The 19,534-nt window shown below is 40.7% G+C and overlaps 1 protein-coding gene and 1 long non-coding RNA gene across 2 annotated transcripts; one reads left to right on the top strand and one right to left on the bottom strand.

The window, feature by feature from the left end:
* Positions 1 to 9,265: 9,265 nt before the first annotated feature.
* Positions 9,266 to 18,315, top strand: LOC306893421. Its single transcript, XR_013786566.1, has 3 exons — positions 9,266 to 9,500; positions 9,608 to 9,660; positions 15,129 to 18,315. It is a non-coding gene; the product is annotated as an uncharacterized lncRNA (long non-coding RNA).
* Positions 13,185 to 17,826, bottom strand: nots (nothepsin). The gene is made up of 9 exons (XM_079455113.1): positions 17,710 to 17,826; positions 17,264 to 17,447; positions 16,670 to 16,787; positions 16,455 to 16,573; positions 15,983 to 16,179; positions 15,797 to 15,919; positions 15,575 to 15,728; positions 15,401 to 15,499; positions 13,185 to 15,325 (listed from the first exon to the last, which is right to left on the bottom strand). The coding sequence occupies exons 1-9, from the start codon at positions 17,763 to 17,765 to the stop codon at positions 15,161 to 15,163; spliced, it is 1,215 nt and encodes a 404-aa protein (XP_079311239.1). The 5' UTR covers positions 17,766 to 17,826; the 3' UTR covers positions 13,185 to 15,160.
* Positions 18,316 to 19,534: the final 1,219 nt, after the last annotated feature.

Below are 19,534 nucleotides of genomic sequence, written 5' to 3'. Positions count from 1 at the left end.
AGGTCTAACCAGAAGTGCAGTTAGCAAGTGCAGGATATACAGTTAGAATAAATACAGAATACAATAGTGAGAATATAATACAGTGGGCATGGACTATAAAAATATTTTTCAGTAGGTGTGTTCTATGAAAATATGACAGAAGGTATATACTATGAACAATATATACAGATGACTATATGCTATGAACATTAATGTACAGGTGGATATGAACAGATAATAATTTAGACTAAAATAGTGCAAGTGACTTAGGTATGCATAAATTATTGACATTGTCTATTAAAGAAACACACAGAGAGACAAACAGCAGCAGATTCACCAGAGAAACACACAAGAGATGAAAAGTAAGATTCTCATTCATATTAATATCATTCTTTTCATACGACTCTAAACATTGTGAATTCATCTGAAAAAACATCTTTAGAAACTTTATTAAGAATTTATAAACTGACTTTTTGAAGAGATACACTTTTAACTTCAGTGAGATGTACAAAAAAGACGCCTAACAAACTTTTTGATGCGTATTAAAGTAGATTAGACATTTTACATTTTGTGAATAAATAAATGATGGTTTACAAAATTGTGTTTTTCAGAAATGGCTCAGACTCTATATTTCAGTCTTCTTGTCATCGGTGAGTTTGTGTTTCTGGTTTTACACAGTAAAATGTCCAGTGTTAAATCAACACTACTCAGAGTATATATGGTCCCACTCTGCAGAGTGTTAAAGTAACACTGATTAAGTGTTGAAGATAATGAGGCAATTAAGTGATTAATTAAGAGATGATTAAGCATTAAAGACAAACACCTGCTGTTAACAAGCAGAATCACTGAAGAAACAAGAAACACAAGAACTACAACTGACCAACCATAACAGTAGATGATATCAATAGAAGATAAAAGAAGGCATGACATTGTCAAGATCTGGGGGGTATTGCACAAAAGCAAGATAAGGGATTAAGCTGGGATTTTCCAGTTATCCTGGCTGAATTTAGCCCTTACTCGGTTGCATGAAGGGTGGCCAAATTAATCTACATTAAGTTACTATAGAGATTTACACTTTGCAGCTAGCCTGCTCCGGAGCAGGCTAACAACCAGGCTAAAATTAATCCTAGTGATTTATCGGCTAGTTCCTCCCTAAATCCTACTAGATATTAATGTGTTTTAGTCACTTCTAAAATACCAGATATACAATCATTCATATAAATATGCGTACTGTTATTTTAGTTATTATTGAAAACTGCTGTTCATTTCACTGTCAGAGGTTTGATGAATATATATATATATATTATTCGAGATTTAAAGCGTTTATTGTCATACACCCAGTGAGGAAAGCAGTTTTTTTGAGCAATTATTACTTTGCTGTCCACAATGAATGCCAACACAGTGCAAAAGAACTATACTATACTATATGAGAAATAGAATATAGACTATGTATATGCAAGTATAGAGTAGAAATGTACTGTTGAATGAGAAAAAATATCAATATATTATAGCAGTTGATGAGATAATAAGAAATGGCTCATGAAGTTGCAAATGTGGTTTCGTAACGAGGACAATATGTAGTATATATAGACTAAAGATTTGTGTTTCTCCGATTCACAATGGCTTGCCCTTTGTTGAATGATGTAGTTGATGAGGAAGTTTTAATACTCAGACGAGCATTCAGGCATGAAAGAGTCTTCCGAGATAGGGCAGACCCATTGGCCTTTACAGACCAATATCTGACTGAGAGGTACAGATTCTCAGGCGATGGCATCAGATATTTGTGTAGGCTGCTGGGTCCAAACATACAGCACAGGACAGCACGGAGCCATGCTCTCACTGTCCCACAGCTGGTCTGCGTAACACTGCGATTCTTTGCAAGTGGCATGTTTCTGTATTCTGTCGGTGATGCAGAAAACCTCAATAAAGCCACTATTTGCCCCACAATAAGAAATGTAAGTCTGGCATTGAAATCTCTTGTGCACATATTTATCACCTTCCCTGGTCACAGAAGATTCATCCACATCAAGGAGGATTTCTACAAGATTGCAGGTAACACGAATAATAACATTACTACATTAGCACAGTCACAGTATGACACTCATTATTTTGTGTTACAGCTTTTCCTAATGTAATTGGGACAGTGGATTGCACCCATATTCGTCTCCAACGCCCCTCAGGGGCACATGAGGGAGATTATGTTAACAGAAAATCCTTCCACAGTGTCAATGTTCAGGTAAGAATGAGTTATGGTTACTGTCAGCTACATAATTATTCTGTGCATTAAATGACCTTAATAAGCTATATATAGTTTTACAGATGATCTGTGATGCTGACTGACTTATCACAAATTTAGAGGCAAAGTGGCCTGGCTCAGTCCATGACTCCAGAATCTTTCGGGCCAGTAGAATTTACCACAGACTCTCTCTAGGTAAGCCATCCCATTTTTTAAGCACCTTGAACATCAAGAGTACATTACATGTAAGAATTATGTTTTGCTTTCGCAGGAGAGTTCTCTGGCGTGCTGCTGGGGGACAAAGGCTGTGCCTGTGAGACATTTCTGATGACTCCCCTTACAGACCCCCAAACCCCAGCACAGCAAGCTTACAACCATGCCCATGCCAAAACCAGGGCTCGAATTAAAATGACCTTCGGCCTCCTGAAATCACGATTTCAGTGCCTGCACCACCTGAGGGTCTCCCCAGACAGAGCATGTGACGTGACTGTTGCCTGCACAGTGCTGCACAATATTGCCAGCCTAAGAAAAGAAAGGGCTCCCAGAGTTGCTTTGGATGTTAATTGGGACAATGGTGCCATATTCCCAGATAACAGAAATGGAGAGAAAAAATTATGATTATTAATACATTGTGTTACAGTCATGGTTAGAGTATGAACTGAAGTCACTTACTTCTCTGTAACATGACTGCCATAGACGGGGATCGAACCCGGGTCTGCAGTGCTCAAGTGCAAGGTGTTTACCACTGGGATAATTCCCCAACAGTAGAACCCAAAAGCTGAACCCAAAGACCTGAAATATTTCAGTTGGTGTGCAATGAATCTAAAATATATGAAAGTTTAATTTTTATCATTACATTATGGAAAATAATGAACTTTATCACAATATGCTAATTTTTTGAGAAGGACCTGTATACTGGCCATTTTACTGTGTATGTTTGTGAATATATTCTGTGTGTTTTAATAAAGACTGAAACTCTCTCTTTCAGCTCTTTGTTCAATATCTGAATGCATTCAGCGCCGCTATCACTATATAAACATGAATAAGACCTGGACTGAAGCTCAGATATACTGCAGAGAGAACTACACAGATCTGGCCACAGTCAACAACATCAATGACATGAACGAGCTGATGAAGACTGTGAATAACAGAGAGGTGAATGTCTGGATTGGACTGAAGAATACAAGTGTTTATGAATGGAAGTGGTCTCTGGGTGATCCTGTGAAATATCTGAACTGGGGAACTGAACCATCGACTGACACAAATAATTGTGTTTTTATGAGAAATGGAACGTGGCATCAGCAGGACTGTGATGTGACGAAGTCACCGTTCATCTCCTACAATGGTGAGTGACAGCAGACCTTCACTTCACAAAACATGATCATAAGAAACAATAATAAACAGAAATAAAGATCTTTGACACGTTCACTCTTCTGTGAACTACAGCAAACTACACATGAGAAACACCAAGATCAGTTTATTCTCTGAACATTAATACAAAACATTGAAAGAAGATGACAAACAATCTCTCTGCTTTCTTTTCTTCAACAGACAGCAGTAGGAGTCACATCATTGATTCTTCTAGTCAAACGTGGAGAGAAGCTCAGAGATTCTGCAGACAGTATCATACTGATCTGACCAGTGTGAGGAGCCAGACTGACCATCAACTGATTCACAACATCATTAATAATACTGAGACATCTGTCTGGTCTGTTCAGAGACTCGTAGGAGTGGTCAGATAACACTGACTCCACCTTCAGATACTGGGGGCCTAATGAACCTAATGCTGGATCATCTCCTACAGGCTTCTGTACAGAGATCACAAATGTTCAGGGTCAGTGGAATGATGCGGGCTGCAGTTATACTAATCCCTTTGTGTGTCATGAAGGTGAGTAACAAAAGTTAAATTGTGTTTGATGATAAAAAGTTTCTTCATTATTTAAATTATTTTGCAATGTTTTCTTTATAAGTTATCGCTCAGGATTCTAACTCCACCGTACTTGTGGGAGTCAGTATTCAATGTCGTCATATCCACGTTACCATTTATTACCGCCTTTACTGACGTAGAAACTGCATGACAACAGTGTCGTGGACAAATGTGAAAGCTTGTTTTGAGCAGTCACTTTAATAATTTTACAATTATACGCAACATTTAACTTTATTACTTTACCTCGTGCGCTAGCATGATTTCTCGTTCCCGTCTGATTGATGACCATCAGCGGTGGAGTTGAAGACAACAGGTCCCATCATTTCATGCTCCTTCACAGCATCATCAAGCTACGCCATTATTGTTGTTATAAAAGCCAGTGGGAAATTAGCGCTGCGGGTGGAAATCAGCACATTCCAGGCCAAACACCTTACCAATGTCTTGAGAAAAACATTAGAATAATGTGGTGACCGTAGTATAAGCTGAATAATTGACTCCAGTCTGTTGAATTATTCAAAAATGAATGCACACATGGAGGCATCACCACCTCTGGCTGTACATTATTTTCTAACAATTCAACGGACCGGAGTCAATTATTCCTCACTTATCAAGCCATCATTATTGTGATCAGTGTTTGCTGTAGTTGAGCTCTTGACTGTTAGTTACTTCACATTACATTTTACATTTAGTCATTTAGCAGACGATTTTATCCAAAGCGACTTACAGATGATGAAACATTAGAAGCAATTATAACAACATAGGCAACAAAATACATAAGTGCATCAAAACTAGTTCATTAAAGCCTAGCACAGTATACAAAGCTAAGAATAGTGAGGTTAGTATAAATATATATATATTTTTTAAATAATAAGACAGAAAAGAATTAGAGGTTGAAATCAAACAGCTACATGTTGACGGAAGAGATGCGTTCTGAGTTTCAGTAGCGGTGTGATGCGGGCCTCTTTGAACGCTGTGGGTTGCTGAGGAGAGTTGCTGATCTTCGAGTGGTAGTAAGCAGTTTTTGCAGAGGTGATATCAATGGAGAAAGTAGAGAGGAGAGACTGGTAGAGAGAGATCTCAGTATGGTCTTTTGACTTGTGCCATTTTCTCTCAGCTGACCGGAGGCTGGCGCGATGCTCACGCATTAAATCTGATAACCAGGGGGCAGACAGTGATGCACGCGCTGGTCCAGATGCAAGAGGGCATAGGTCGTCCAAGCAGGATGAAAGCGTGGAACACAGAGTGTCTGTGGCACTGTTGGTGTTCAAAAGGGGTAGCTCCTCAGAGGGGGGGGAGCGCAAACAAAACAGCAGAGGAAAAGCAGGAGGTAGGTAGGGACCGCAGGTTGCATCGGAAAGTGACCAACGATAAGACATCTGCGTTGTCTGGAGCGGTGAGGTCGAGGGTGACGAAGAAGTGATCAGACGTGTGCAGCGGGGTGACCTGAGAGTGATGAGTCGAGCAGTGCCTTGTGAAGATCAGATCTAGATAGTTTCCAGACTTGTGGGTTGCTGATGTGGAAACCTGCTCGAGGAGAAATGATGTGGTCAGGTTGATGAAGTCAGCAGCCTGTGGCTTTCCAATGTGGATGTTGAAGTCACCTAGTACCACCAGAGGAGTACCATCCTCAGGGAAGGATGAAAGAAGCACATTCAGCTCCTCCAAGAAATGTCCAAGCTGACCTGGGGGACAAGAGATAACTACAAAATGACTTTTAACAGGGTGGGTGATAGTAACAGCATGAAACTCGAAGGAGCTGTTGTCACACAAGGGTGTTAGCTGATTGAATTTCCAGTCTTTGGGGATAAGTAGACCGGTGCCTCCACCCCTTCCTGTGATGCGAGGGCTGTGGGAGAAAGTGTGGTTATGGGAGAGGGCAGTGGGAGTGGCAGAGTCCTCTGTTTTGATCCATGTTTCTGTAAGTGCTACGATGGAAAGACCAGAATGTTTAACAAAAGCTGTAATGAAATCAGCTTTGTTCACAGCTGATTGGCAGTTCCACAATCCTATTGGGAAAGTAGAAGGGGCAGTTGATAACATTGATATATTGTGCAGATTATTAGCATTGCGTCGCCTTCGGCGTGCTACAGCTGTTTTACGTGGTGTAATGAGAGTGAGGATTTGAAAACACATATTTTAGAGAAGAGAAAGGAAATAGGGAGAGAAATTAAGAATAACAATAAAGGATCAAATATAAGTGCAATAATAGAAAAAAGTGCAAGGGTTAATTCAAAGCAAAATAGTTACAAATAAAGTGCAATACTCAAGTGCCCTGTCGGTGTCCCGGGCTCGGTGGAGTCGTGTTCAGGTAGAGTCGATGTCTTTACTCTCTTCGGTCTTCACATGATGAGGGCTGCACGCGACCGCTGCCGCGGTGGGTAGTCGCACTCAAATACCATTCTACGTTATTAAAACACAAACCAACCAATGGAACTCGCAAGACAGCAAACGGTAGTAATCGATACTAAACTTGATTTCACCACGTGAAAGAGTGGAAGTAAACAAAGCGATTTCTTAGCTTAAGCACAGCACTAAAACTCAACAAACACGATTTAAATACAGCTTTCGTGAGTTGAAGGGTCTAGTCGACGGAGCAATCAGAGGAACCGGATCCGGGGACCAAGAATGACACAGACACAGAAGTGTAGTTCACCCAAAGTCCAAAGTTTACTAAAGATGGGTTCAGTATATATATGCATAAGTAAGGAAGTGACAAACATATCACTTATGTCTGAACATCTCACACAATAACAAGATAACACATTGGTTAGGTCAACGTGTACTGAGCACGCCCGTAATAGATGGAGATCGGTTAGACAAAACATATATCTGTACTTGCAATGTTGCAACAGATCGGACACAGAGAATTCTGGATTCTCACATACACTTACACAGTTCTGTAGGCTTCTGGTGCTAAATTTCTTCACTTTAAGTGTTTACAATCCTGATTCAATATGAGTGTTTTAGAATCAACAAAGAGAGAGGTCTTTTAGAGATCAGATGAAGTAGACTTGTTTGGAATACTGTATTAAAGATGAGTCGCACTAAACACTGTTGATGTTTTGTGGCTGATCTAAATATTCTGGTTCATGAAAGTAAAACTTCTGAGATATAAAGTCATATAACTTTCACTAACACACATAAACCTCAACAATGATGACAATCATCCAGCTAATTAAGATAAACAGATCAACTGCAATGCATGCTGGGAGTCATGAATGAGTTTCGTTCTATGATGTTACCCAGCATGCACTGCAGCATGAAACTTTCTTTTGTTGATTGTCACCGTTGTTGAGTTTCATTCACTGATTCTTTATGTTTTTGCGTGTCTGATTGATCTAGTTGTTGGTCAATATGTCTATTTAGTTCTGAGGAAACGTCACAGTCAGGTCATTGCTTTAGTCTTATCTTGTAGCATCATAGTGTTTTCAAATTCATTTTGATTTATGATCCCCTGTCAAAGGCCTGTCAATCTGTCACTCAAATGCCGCCAATCTTATTGAAAGTTGAGCTTTATGTCCGGTTGTTGGACAGCTCTGTCCCCCTTTCATACAGTAGACTACAGGCAGGGGCGGATTAAGGCGGTTTCTCTGCTCAGGTACAGGATGACTTCACCACATTGAGGGGCTGAGGGACAGGCCCTAACCCAAAACATATTGCCAAGACAACCAAAGAGTGGCTTAAGGAGAAGCACATGTACTAGCCCTTCTCTAGACCCTCGTCCTAAAGAACATCTGTGAAGTAGGCTTATACTCAGATTTACTGAGCGACAGCCAAGAAACCTTAAAGATTTATAGAGGAGTGGACTCAAATGTATCCTAACACATATGCAAACATGCACAGCAAATTGGTCAGTGTTAAATGGACACGGCTGGGTGTCCATATGAGTCCACACTATAGGGTGTTCAAAGTAACACTGAAACAGTGTTGAAGATCATGAGATAATGAAGTGATAAGTAAGTTATGATTGTTCATTAATGATGAACACCTGCTGTTAACAGACAGCAACAATAAGAATATACATAGTTATCTGCAATACATAGGTATCACCCTGTTTGTGTTTGGTTTTTCCTCCAGTTGAAATATTGTGCTTTAATGGTGAATTTATGAAAGTGAAAGCAAACAAAAAATAAGCCAAATGATGATTTTGGCAAATGGAAAACAGCAGCAACATTATCCTAAGTTTTAGTAATCTTCAGTTTGTCTTTCGACCCTGTGGTTCAGCAACATAGCGATACACAATTATTATTAAAGGGGAATTAAATTCTTAAACATTTAAACACACAGACATCAAGAATCTGTGAGTGAATCTCAATAATGCTGACAATCAAACACAAAAACTTTATGCAGCAATGAATTCTGGGTAACATCACAAAAACTCCTCTATGACTCCCAGCATGTGTAACATAGTTAAAAAGGATTCATGTTAAATCCTACTAAATGGGATTATTGTGCCACCTGCTGTCATAAAGTTGTACCTGCAGCGAACGCTAGTAATGACGGAGAATTATGGGTAATCCTCAGAGCAACGGAGGATTTTCCCTGAGGTAACGTGTCTGTGAATGTCCGTGGAATAAACAATGTTAACTCACTTGAGAAGCATAGATTTAATGTTCAGCTAGATTTAATGTGTTGTTGATTAATTTCGCCATGTTTTATGAAGTCAACCATCTGGTTATCTGATATAAAGTCTCCAGTATAGTTAGCTAACTTTGACATGATGCCGTCTTTCCAGACAGAGCATGCGCTGTTTGTCCACATGAGGTGACTTTACAACACTGTTACCCTTTGTTATGAATGCAGGTATGTTATCATATGTTCTTATAAAGTGTTGTGATGTTTGATTGAGGTATTTTCTGCTGTTCGTCTGCCTCCTGTGTGTTGAATTGTAAGGAAGTTACATAACTGTTAACATAAAATGGAAAGGTAACTGTAGGAAATCTGTGTTATTACATTATTTTATGTTTATGTTATTTCCTCATTGTAAGACTAAGAGGGACAATTTGGTGTGTTTTAATTATTTTGTTTATACGAGTTTAAATCCACTATACGATCAAATCCATGTGTCAAACTGTACTTTACTTTTGTGTAGAGCTTTAAGAGTAGAATTATGGGTAATCCTCAGAGCAACGGAGGATTTTCCCTGAGACAGAGCATGCGCTGTTTGTCCACATGAGGTGACTTTACAACACTGTTATCCTTTGTCATGAATGCAGATGCAGAAGTAGAATAAACCTGCTGTTACCACAACCCTGACGGTGTCCGAGAAATTCTATCAGGCAGGAGACATTACACAGAGGTCACACATGCATTGATCTGTTCTTCTAAATAATTCCGTTGCTTGTCACCATCATTAAGGTTGGTAATGAAGAGTGTTGATGTCTAGATGTATCTTAGTGACAGTGTTAATTATTTGGACAAGTAACTGTTTCTCCAGACTGATTGAAGTGCTCTTTCTCCTACAGCAGCATTATTTGTGCAGCAGATGCGTTCATCATTAATGACCAATCATCACTGAGTAAATTATCACTTTATTATCTCATGATATTCAACACTGTTCCAGTGTTACTTTAAGACCCTACAGTATGGACACATATAGACACCCAACAGTGTTAACTTAACACTGCCAAATTTGCTGTGTCCAACTATCAGAAATGTCTGACCTCTGTGCTTGCCAACAAGGGTTTCTCCAGCAAGTAGTAAGTTGCGTTTTGCTCTGGGATCAAATACTTATAACACTGACTGAAATGCAAATCCATTTATAACCTTTATATAACAATTTTCCCCCTGTTTTTTATGTTCTGTCTTTATCAAGTCAAATAAACCAACCATAAAAAATATAGATCCTTTATACTTACAAAATCTGCAGGGGATCAAATAATTATTTCCTTCACTATATGTATTTGATTACATTGCTAATTGTGTAATCGTGTGTTTTAACTTCCTTTATTTGGTTTCTGTTAAATAACTTTGGATTGTATGAGCTTTGTTTTCATTAGTTGATGGAGTCTCTTTTAATTGTATAAACTCCCACAGTTGTCATAATTTTGTAAAAACTTTCGTAAAGCTTTTCAGTACACTACACTAAATATGTGATAATTCATTTGGAGAAGAAGCCGAAGATCTGCTCAATGTCACATGTCAGTTTATATATAAAAAGAGACATTTAATTTTTTACATTTAGTCATTTAGTTACCAGTTTCAACGAAAGCCAGAACAATACCTGTTGAGAGAAGAGGGTTAGTGTACTTTTTTTTCATTTGTCTGTCCAGTATTCACAGAAGAGGTGTGTTTTAAGTAGTTATCGAAGGTTGTGAGAGATGTGTTTGACAGGACCGCGTTAGGAAGAATGTTCCACCAGGAAGGAGTTGTGAAGGAAAATGAGCGGGAAAGGGAGTGCCCAATGAAAAGGCATCACAAGGCGCCGCTCGTTTGCTGAACGCAGGGTTCTTGATGGGTTGTAGGAGTGTAATAGGGTGTGAGGGTTCTTGATGAGGTGTAGGAGTGTAGTCGGGTGTGAAAGTATGAAGGCGCAGATCCAGTGATAGTCCTGTGTGCAAACATCAGTGACTTGAATCTGATCCGGGCTTCAACCGGTAGCCAGTGGAAAGAGAGAAAAAGAGGTGTCAAATGACAACTTTTGGGGCTGCTGCGTTCTGAACCAGCTGAAGTGGTTTGATAGCCTTTGCAGGACGACCAGCAAGGAGAGCATTGCAGTAGTCCAACCTTGAGATGACCACGGCCTGAACAAGGAGTTGTGCCGCATGCTCAGTGAGGTAGGGTCTAACCTAGCGAATGTTAAATAAGGCATATCGGTATGATCGCGTTGTCTTTGCAATGTGATCATTGAAGGACAGCTGTTCATCAAATATGACTCCAAGGTTCCTGGCTGATAGTAGAATTGCCAAGCTGGATGGTGAGATTGTGTTGGACCGTGGGGTGTGCCGGAAACATGAGTAGTTCGGTCTTAGCCAGGTTCAGCTGCAGGTGATGGTTATTTAACCAAGCGAAGATGTCATCTAGGCAGGCTGTTATGCGGGCTGCTACAGTGGTATCATCTGGGTGAAACGAGATGTAGATCTGGGTGTCATCAGCATAACGAGAAGCCATGTGCCCGTATGATGGGTCCTAAGGATGTCATGTAGATGGAAAAAAGCACCAATCCCTGAGGGACCCCAGTGATCATATCGTGAGCAGTGGACAGCGAGCACCTCCATGACACCTTGAATGATCTGCCGGAGAGGTAGGATTGGAACCAGCGGAGAGGGGAGCCTGAGATTCCTAAGGATGACAGGGTTTCTAGCAGTATCTGGTGATTGACCGTGTCAAACGCTGCAGAATCAGGACAGATGATTTGGACTCCGCCTTGGCTAGGCGCAGTGCTTCTGTGACCGATTGCAGTGCAGTCTCGGTGGAGTGGTTTGTTTTGAAGCCAGACTGCTTGTCATCCAGTTGATTGTTCTGGGATAGGTATGAGGAAACTTGGTTGAAAACTGACCTTTTAAGAGTTTTCGCAAAATAAAAGGGAGGAGAGAGACAGGTCTGTAACTTTCAGTAATAGTAGGGTCCAATGTGGGTTTCTTGAGTAGGGGCGTGACCTGGGACTGTTTGAATGTGGATGGAAAAGTGCCTGTGAGCAGGGAGGTGTTGATGATGTGTGTGAGTGCAGGTGTGAGTGTGGTGGATGTGGCCTGAAGGAGATGGGAGGGGATTGGGTCAAGCGGACAAGTGGTGGGGTGGCAAGAGAGAAGTCGGGTGACTTCAGTGTCAGTCAGTGGGGTGAAAGAGGAGAGTTCGATGTTTGAAGTGAGGGTAGTGTGTACCGAGGTCTGCGGTGCTGAGAATTGTTTGCTGATGGCAGATGTTTTCTCAGTGAAAAATACCGTAAAGTCCTCAGCAGTCAAAGAGGTAGTGGGCGGGGGAGGAGGGGGGCAAAGAAAAGAGTTAAAGGTCTTAAAAGCTGCCGAGTGTTTGGTGCATTGCTCACCTTGGTGGTATAAAAATATGTTTTTCCTATGGTAACACTAGCAGAGAAAGAGGAGAGTAGTGATTGGTAGTCCCCTAGATCAGCAAGACTCTTGGTCTTGTGCCATTTCCTTTCAGCAGCCCTGAGTGTACACTCTTGTTCATGGAGGATGTCAGACAGCCAAGGGCAGGAGGGGGTGGCACGAGCTGGTCTGGAGGACAGAGATTATCTAGACAGGATGTAATTGTAGAGCATAAGGTGTCGGTGACAGTGTCAGCATCTAGAGATGCAAAATTGGAGGGAAGAGATGACGACACTTTAGCAGAGAGGGTGCTAGGGGAGAGAGAGCAAAGGTTCTGTCTAAAATAAACAGGTGGTAGTGTTGGCGTAGTGCATTTAGGGAGGGGGATGTTGAAAGTGATGAGGTGTGACTTTTATGTTGTCTGTGGTGCAGTTACGGGTGTAGATGAGATCAAGCTGGTTTCCTGATCTGTGAGCACCGGCTGTGGTGAGGCGTGTGAGGTCGAACGAGGCAGTGAGAGTGTGGAAATCGGAAGCATAGGGTTTGTCCAGGTGGATGTTGAAGTCCCCAAGGACAACGAGAGGGCCACCATCCTCCGGAAATGATGAGAGCAGAACATCTAACTCTTCAGGGAAGTTGTGCAGAGGACGGTGTCTGGGGGGCGGTAAACTAGGACAATGCTGAGGGGAGTAGGTGAAGTTATATTGACAGCGTGGTATTCAAATGAATAGTTGTTGCATAGGGAAGAATATTTCCAATTATTGTTGATAAGCAAACCTGTGCCAGGTGGAGTCGCAGGTCTTTACTCTCGTCGGTCATCACACGAGGAGGGATCACGCTACCGCTGACGCTTACTGCGCCAGCACAGATGCACTGCTTAAGTATGTGTTGAGATGAGCGGGAACCAAAAAGAGCTTAACACGCGATCAGCGATCAACTAGCTCCGTGCTTTTAAGTGAAAATCACTAATGTCTAGCCGTAACGAGCAGCTAACGGCAACTTAATGTTAATACAGTATCACAGTACTCAAACGGAACAACAAAAGCTAACAACTTAACACTTAGTCAATGATTTATTAAATAAACAAGCTCAAATAATCTTAACCAACAACAGGCAACAGTCCAGTTCAGCAGTTAAAACAAGATGACAGGGTAAATAGCAGACTTATGCACTACAGCAGACTTCAGGTGACTTATTTGCTTCTCCTATTTAAATACATTTTATTTTTTATTGTTTATTTTGACTTTGTTTACTAAAAGCCCATGGCTTTTCAAATGTTACATGAGGTGTAAAAGTCCTTTCTTTAAAGACCAATAACAAATTGTAATTTGGAGAAAGGCCTTTCAATGCTGTTGAATAAGGCTGAGGATAAAATAAACTTTACTAAGAAACAAAGATAGTATAAAAACACTTTAAAGTCATTTATTATTTATTAGATTTAATAGTTCATTATTATTTGTTATTTGTTACCTGAATTTAAGTGATGAATGGAAATTTTATCTGTAAAAACTATGCCATAAGTGATAACCTAACAAAACTTATCCAGGCTTGCCAGACTGGGAATCGAATGTTCAATGTTTGGGTTATAAGTCTATATCTCTAACCATTACACCTCCCCTGAAAGGTAGAAAATATGACCTAGTTAGTGAAGTGGAGTTTTGAGATGCAAATGCTTAAAAAAGTTACAATTCTGAAGTTACAAAAATTGTAAGGTATGTTATTCTTGTATCCAATTATATTTGGAAATTTAATAATAAACAAAACAGTTTGAACAGTATTTAATGTAAACACACAAAGCCCTAAATTTATTAAGAACAGCTCACATCATTTTATTTAAAGACTACTTTATTTTAAAAGTTTACAAATCCTAACCCTGCAAGCAAGCCTGCACTGGCACTTTACAGGCCCACTTAGGGTTAGCCTAAGGCCCCCCAGCAGGACCCCTGAGAATGTGCTCACTGGCCAAACGTCAGCCCCCTAGTGCTGGTCTTTCACGCCCAGCCCTAACTTAGCCCCCACTGTTGACTAGTTGAAATGTTAATCACTTTTTCACTCGCAGTTACTGTTGATTTGTTTATTTTATTTTATCAACCACAGTTATTGTGATACGTTTGAGACTTGTCGCGTTTCTCGCGTGCAGTGACGTCATCGTCGATAGTCTGTTTATTAATTAATAATGCAGCTGGAAAACGGTCAGAAGCTTTATTATTACATCTCTTCTCATGTCCGCAGTACCTGCATATGCAACAATCATTTGGACGTTTCTACATCAAATATTCTAACGTTGAATATTTAAAGTGTGCATGGAAGCTCTATTATATATCAGTATGAAAGCAGCAGTATCCCAGAATCTTTGTTCACTTTGCAGATAAAACTGGTGTTCAGCGTGAACTGTTTGATGAGGTTTATCTCTTCTAGATGTAGCAAACATGACGATAATCGACCACCATATTAACATTTGTTCACATTTATCAATTTGTCAAAAGGTTTTATCCAAAACAAGTGTGATAGTTTTGATGAATTGTAATCATGAACCGATATCGTTTCGGGAAATGTGAATATCTGTATTTTGCCTCTCGTCCTGAAGATGTCGCCATCACTCGCGCTGATATTTATGGGCCCGTTTTGACTGTTGAAATATATTTTATTTACAAATAATTGTGTGAGCTGTACTGTTAATGTTAAAATGTATTTCGCTAATATAGCTGAGTCAGTTACAGGCATTTATATTTAAAAATGATTCCATGTCTGCATTTCAATCTTAGTAATGATAACTAATCGACATGAAGTCAAATCCAAACCATATTAATAAGAATCGAATCGGATCACCAGTTTGGTCGCAAAACGCAGCTCTATTACTCGTGGGATTTAAACCCACGGCCTAGGTGTTGTTAAGAAGAAAATATTGTGCCAAGTCAGTACTGTAATAACAGAAAATCACTCAAAAGAGCAAGGATTGAGATCATGATACTTTACTCTCTGCTCTTGTGTTGTGAAGGAAATCACGTGTTTATGTGATGCTCTTCGGCTTTAGAGAGAGAGATGAGCGAACCCCACACGGTTATGACCTCTGTCATAGATGCTGTAAAACTGAGAGAGAAACACATCTCCCAGGATCCACATGGGTCCGGATGGAGACGCCACGTCTATGGACTGAAAGCCACTGAAGCACATCTCCTTATGGTCAAGGATCTCCTACACACAAAATCACTTTCATTCATTTGAAGCTTTCGTAAATCACAAATCAATTCTGAAAGGCAGTGTACTCACTCTTCTGACGTACTGATCTCCAGTCAGCGAATACTCCACCTGATTGATCACGAAAGACACCACAGGCAGACTGCTGATCCGGGTACAGTCCAACAGAAACTGAAAAACAACGCTGCAACGCTTAGCTCCGTCGTCTTATGAAACGAGGATGTTTAAGAGCAAGCATCTCCTCACCTCTCCGATGGCAGACGGCGTGGCTCCGATGAACTGCTGAAGCATGAGGATGTCTGTGCTCGGGCCGGCGATCAGAGATGTTCCTGTGTCCGCTATTGCTTGACATCCGTGAGGAGTCCGATGGCAGAAGCTCAGAGCTCCCTGGACCTTCACGCTACACACGACACGATCATTGAGGTCTTCTTGTGACACTGATGATGAAGGTGTGTGAGGTGAACTCACCCGTCTATTCTGAACTGCCAGTATCCCTTGTGACTGACTGGAACCCAGTTCACGGGAGGAACAAACAGCGTTTCATCCACACCGCCGAACAACACCTCTCCACCAAAACCCGACCCATTGCTCCTGTCAGTGACAAAACAGTGAGAACAACTCCATGTGTGAGCAGGTTTACATGTGTTTTCTTACTTGAGATAGAAGGAGAACACGGGCTCGTCTACGATCTTCTGTGAGATCATACTGTCAAACACAGGTGAACCCAGTTCCTCGGCCAGCTGAGGGAAAGCCAAACCCAAAACCCCGTCAAACTGCCCCATGACAAAAGCAAAACCCGGCTCATACACGGCCTCTCCAAACACCTGATCCTGAACCGTCACAGAGCCCACCTGAATCAACACGAGAGAGACAAATGAGGAGGTTTAAACTGGACAATAATGTGAGCAGTGACTGAACTTCATGACCTGGTACACTCTTCAAAATAAAGGTGCTTGAAAGGTTCTTTACAGCGATGCCACAGAAGAACCATTTGTGGCTCCACAAACAACCATTCAGTGGAAGGTTCTTCAAAGAACAATCTCTTTCTTACCTAAAGGTAAACAGAGCACATAAAATACACCTGCTGTGAGGATGAACATGGACCTAACGCTCTAGATGACATCACCTTGAGTTGTTCTCTGGCCATGACTCCCAGCAGATGTCCAGAGCCGTAGTGAATGCCAAACACTCGTCCGTCATGTGCGTATGTGCTGGATTCAAAGGCCTTGAACTTGTGATGCATCGCTGTGCCAACAGAAGAACACAATGACCCAGCAGCACAAATAACCTCACATCATATAATCCTGCATTCATGTGTGTAAATACAGAAGAGAGTTATACCACACGCCTGGCTGACACAGTATGATGAAGGAACCCAAAGATCAGACGAGCCCGTGTCAAAAATCACAGTGAAATTCTGCCATGGATTCCCCAGACTGATCTCACCGAAGAACTGAGCCTTTATACACACACATCACGTCCAGCGTTATAAAACACCACTTTACACATCATGGTTTGTTTAAAGAGGACACTTTTGAAATATCCATAACATCAACGATAACTGATCTCACATGTCTGTAAGCTAATGACATATTTTTAAGTAAAAGCTTATTAAACTAGAAATGGGGAATGCTTCATATAATAACCTCAGAGTGAACTTCAGGAGATAAACACTGCTGTTGACGTCCCTTATGCAAAGACAATATATTCCCTTACACTGTCAATATATGAAATCCTTATGTGGAAATATAGAAAATAATACATTGTGAATATATTACAATCTCACACTATGTTGAATAAGAAATGGATGTTTTCATATATTGAAAATATAAGCACTTGGTTACAATATATGTAAATGTATTTTTGTATATATTGCGTTATATTTTCCTGTATATTTCAATATATTTTTGGTCTGTGGTGTATGTTGTCTCTCACGTCCATGAAGTTGTAAAGTCTCTCAGTAGATTTTCCGCGCAGTTGCAGGTAGTTGTGCGCAGGCGGAAAACACTGCGCGTAGCGGCGCAAGAACGCATCCGGCTCGTGCTCGCGCATGAACTCCTGCAGCTGCTCGGTGGTGCGCAGTTTACTCCGTATCGAGGGTGCGCGACTCAAAGGTACCCTGACAGCAAAAAAACTTAACTTTACAACACTCATTCAAAGTCAGATGTGTTTGTCTTCTCTGTGTGATATGACGTCAAACATCTATTCACCAGTTACTGTATAAGTGATTTTGTGTACATCGCCTTTAAACACAGATCACATTTTCAATCTCTAAACTGGATTATGTTTCTCAAGAGTGTAAAATAAACCCTGGAAGGTTAATCGGGTCCCTCGGGCTTCATGTACTGTATGAATAATAGACTTCAAATGATATCAAGTACCTTAACAGACATTGCACAAATCCCAAACAGGTGAGCAGGATCAGAGACGTCCTCATGCTGTCCGTGTCCAGTCCAGATGAAATGATCCGGTCACTGCATTTACCGCAGTAAACCACCTTATCTGAATGACCCGTGTCAGACATCAGGTCATCAGGTCGACGTCAGGTCAGGTCAGGAACATCACATTCATTTTGGCCCACACTAGAAAGGCAAACAGGTCCATCAGTAAATTAAGAAAAGTATGATTTGTTTTTCATTCTGGTTGTGAATATGTAGAACTGTTTTAGAAAAGAGGATTATCTTGAACTGGACATGTTTAAGGTCAGCTTGACCCGGCCAGTTCACATGCTCTGTTGATTTAACACTTGGCATACAGGAGACTTACAGAAACACATATCTGACATTGTTACAGAATCAAATATTAACTCAAGTATTGAGACTCTCACATGTTTGATGATAGTTTAGTCGGCAGTGCTCCAATAGGAACCTGCCTTTGGTCATCCCAGCGTGTTTGATCCCCGGCTCAAGACCCTTTGCTGTCTCTCTCTCTCTCTTTACCCTGTGCTTTCCTGTACTATCCTGTGCAATAAAGACATAACATGATTTATATCAGAAGTTGTTTCTGTTAATGTAACTTGTATCTGAAATGAGCATTTAGAGTTGCTTAGTTGTAGCCTGTTGAATAACAGATATGAAGCCGGCACTACATAAAGACATTAGAGATCCTCTGGGCAGTCTGAAGGGTTACACTTCTGTATCCACGCTAGCCTGCCCTGTCTTACACCGCTCAGAAGAATTTGATACTGAATACTGAACTGATACAGAAACTTCTCTAATAATGTTGAGTCTTTAATAGTACGGATGCTGAGTTGACGTTGACTGTGTTTCTGTTGCGGTCATAGCAGCACAGACATGAGCACAGACTACCTGATGCAATGGACTTCTTCCTCAACTGGTATGAAGGCGTAACACAACACAAACAATGATCCCTGGTGGTTACGTCAGGATTCTACCAATACATGACACTTCCTGTTGATTAAAGCAGATTACAGAAAAAGCACCGGCACCACGGTCTGACCATCACACCTCTGTCCCTATAAAGATGCAAGGAAACAGAAATGTAGATGGAAAGCTACAAAATGAGAAATATTTAGTGATGCATCATGGAAGAAGAGTGTAGACGGTCTCTGAAAACTGCTGCATCCCTCATAATCACAATAATCCTTGCTAGAGATGCACCGATACGCCATTTCTCCTCCAATACTGATTATCTGTCGATAGCGATACTGAGTCTGAAGATTACTTGAATATTTAATTTCTGAATGTTATTCATTTATACTGATGGAGATGTTTTCTGAGTGGATGAGATCAGGTCTGGAAATTAGTCCACAATTAAAGATTTGGCCAAAAATCCCCATTTCAAGATTGAAACTGCTTCACACAACAGGAAAAGTGTGTACGGATGTTCTCAAATGCCTGTTTGGTGCGCACATACTTTATTTTCATGGAGTTTATTTCTAAGAATAAAATAGAATTTCAAAGCACTGAGCCTAACAGCCAATCACAGACAGCGCTTGAGCGTAATGATTCATCAGAAGTATCCATGAAAGTTTAGTCATGTATCAGACTTATCAATAGTTATCATTTCTATTTTATTTTTGCTGGTCAATGATAAACAATAGAGCAGAATGAACGCCATCATCGTTGTTTGGTGAAGAGACGAATGGTTTGCTTGGGACTTTTCCCAGACCATGTGTCATATCAGCACAGATAAAGATCCGCTTCAATACTCCATCACACTATATATCAGATTTATCATGCTTCA

Source organism: Barbatula barbatula (genome assembly GCF_947034865.1).
Source record: "Barbatula barbatula genome assembly, chromosome: 4".
Lineage (NCBI taxonomy): Eukaryota > Metazoa > Chordata > Actinopteri > Cypriniformes > Nemacheilidae > Barbatula > Barbatula barbatula.
The sequence above is the reverse complement of the archived record's forward strand: the minus strand, read 5'-3'. Positions and strand labels throughout refer to the sequence as shown.